This window comes from Notothenia coriiceps, unplaced genomic scaffold (genome assembly GCF_000735185.1).
Source record: "Notothenia coriiceps isolate Sejong01 unplaced genomic scaffold, NC01 NC01_scaffold00035023, whole genome shotgun sequence".
NCBI lineage: Eukaryota > Metazoa > Chordata > Actinopteri > Perciformes > Nototheniidae > Notothenia > Notothenia coriiceps.
In genome coordinates, this window is record NW_011367724.1 from 5,019 (window position 1) to 7,568 (window position 2,550).

General features: G+C 41.5%; 1 protein-coding gene across 1 annotated transcript; it reads right to left on the reverse strand.

Moving 5' to 3' along the window:
- Positions 1-235: 235 nt before the first annotated feature.
- Positions 236-1,761, reverse strand: LOC104962579 (ubiquitin-conjugating enzyme E2 E1; the record flags this gene model as incomplete). Its single annotated transcript, XM_010791029.1, has 3 exons — positions 236-702; positions 857-1,004; positions 1,609-1,761. Coding segments are annotated over 3 exons (399 nt in total), but the record flags the coding sequence as incomplete, so codon positions are not given.
- Between the last annotated feature and the right edge of the window lie 789 nt (positions 1,762-2,550).

Sequence of the window (2,550 nt, forward strand, 5' to 3'; positions counted from 1 at the left end):
GTGGTAATTTATTTAAACACCAGATTCAAATTGAACGAGTTCTTCCTCATTTTCCTCCTCGACATATGTCAGGGCTTCCTTCCTTCCTTGATTTCTATCCAAGCCACCTAGATGCCTTAAACGGACATTTCTAACGCGTGTTCCTTCCATACAATTTGTTTTACTCAGTTTGGATGCCTTGCTTGGCCCCCAGTGGTGTGTGTTGTTATTGTGTTTACTCAAAAAAACAAGTCTCTCCTGATTGAAACAAAGGCAGTTGGTAATGTTTAATACTGAAGAGAAACAGAACAAGCTATTAATCGGAAGAGAACACAAATCACAACCAACATCCATCCATATCTTAGCACCTTTTCCAAAAACAGGGAGAATTGAACACGTGAGAATATGTTACACTGATATAATTGGAACTGGGATTCATGCTGTGACACAGTTAGCATATTAGCATCAGCATCCATCTTCAAGCACAAAGTAAAAACTCATTATTGCCAGGCTTGGGTATAAATGGGTCGGAGATAACTTATAATAAAAATACAATAAACAACAAAAAGTCAGGATTAAGATTTTCATTTCAGAGATAAAAATCCCCCCCCCATGCTGCGGTTCATTATGTGGCGTAGCGTTTGGTCCACTGCTTGGCTATCCGGTCGTGCTCCACTCTGTTGGTGGTGAACTGTGTGGCGATGCTTCCCACCAGAGGGTCGGCTGAGAACACAAACAACACCTCACGATTATAAACAGGAAGTAACAATGTGTGTGAGTGAGTGAGTGGCTACTTTAAATGTAGTAGAATGGAGAGAGAGAGAGAGTGTGTGTGAGTGAGTGAGTGAGTGAGTGAGTGTGTGTGTGTGTGTCTCACCGGGGTTGCAGTCAGTGAGCAGGGAGCAGATGGACAGCAGCACCTTGGAGATGGTGAGAGCAGGACTCCAGTTGTCCTTCAGGATGTCCAGACAGATCACACCCTGACTGTTGATGTTGCAGTGGTAGATCCTGGTGCGGAAAGTCACCTACACACACACAACATATATATATATATTTACAAGACTCTCTTAAGCTAAACTCAAACTCTAATGACAGTTGCATTGTAAACTTTGTCATTCCAGTCAAATTTAAATGTATATCAAACCCATGAAGGTCAAATGTAATTTATTTCTGACACGTCCTTCACTTTAATCCAACACAAATGCACTTATAGACATGTAGTTATTAAATAAATTAAATATATACTGAATGTCAGAAAATTGGCCGATGATTAAGAAAAGCTTTCAGGTCAGATTTTATGAGGTGTTTAATTTTGGATATATGGGAAGTGAAAGTCAAATTTGTTTTGGGATTTTTACAACATACAAAAACAAATCCATACAGCATGAATAAAAGAAAAAGGAACATGCTTTATCGTATGCCTAAATCCATTTAAATTAATCAATTTATATAATATAACAGAGGAACCCAGGGAATAAAGATGACCCATGACAAACTGCTGATTGGCCTTACATGTCAAAGTGCTTTGCTGCCCTCTAGTGGAGAATATGAAGTATGAAAGTGACGCCTCTGAAATAGAGACATCTGTCAAAATGCTTCGCTGCAAGCCAACAATACTTCTGCTCTCACCTTGGGGGGTTTGAAGGGGTAGTCTGGTGTGAAGGCGATGTCGAGGAAGAACACCCCCCCCTCGTACGCGGAGCCGGGGGGGCCGAGGATGGTGGACCTCCACTCGTAGATGTTGTCTCCTTTAGGACCAGCACTGTCAGGAAACAGGGAACATTAAGCCTTTCAAAGAGGCTCTGTTTTTGGAGGGTTTCCCTTTTCTGTAGTGTGTTCGTTTTTGTGCATGTAAATGGTCTGCAAAGGCTCAAATCCCCAAGTTCTGGAATGTGATGACATCACTATGTAAAACTTGCGCTCCTATTGGCTAGCGTATGTCCCAGTAGACAGGGGTGTCAAACTCAAATACACAGTGGGCCAAAATAAAAAAATGGGTACTAGTCGAGGGCCGGACTGGTTCAATGTTTATTGCAAAACGTATTGAAATGAATTTATTACACATACTAAACCTGGAACTAACAAAGCTTAAATTATTGCCTATAAAAACAACATTAAACATTAAATAATCAGTTGCATTCATTTCTTATGGCTCTATCTGCAGCTTTTCCAGAGTCATTTCTTATGATTACATTTTCCCACAGGCCAACAACAGCTTCAACAAAACTATTTCCCTCAAAGAAAAAACCAAACATGCCCTGTTGTCGTGAGAGAGAAAGTGCAGAAGGAAACATCCATTAAACTCAGTGTGCTGCTCTGTGATGCTAGCTCAGATACTTGGCATCTCATCTTGGGTGCAAGGTCATCAATGTGTGGGGTCAGGCTCTGAGCTGAGGAGATCCTCAGGATGGAGTGAAGGTGTGCGTGCAATATACCGGCGGGCTAGATCTAATAGTAATTAGAAATTATCCTGCGGGCCGAAATAAAATCCACCACGGGCCAGATTTTGCCCCCGGCCTTGAGTTTGACACATGTGCTTTTGAGTAATTTTCCTCTAACCAGCTGCGTTGT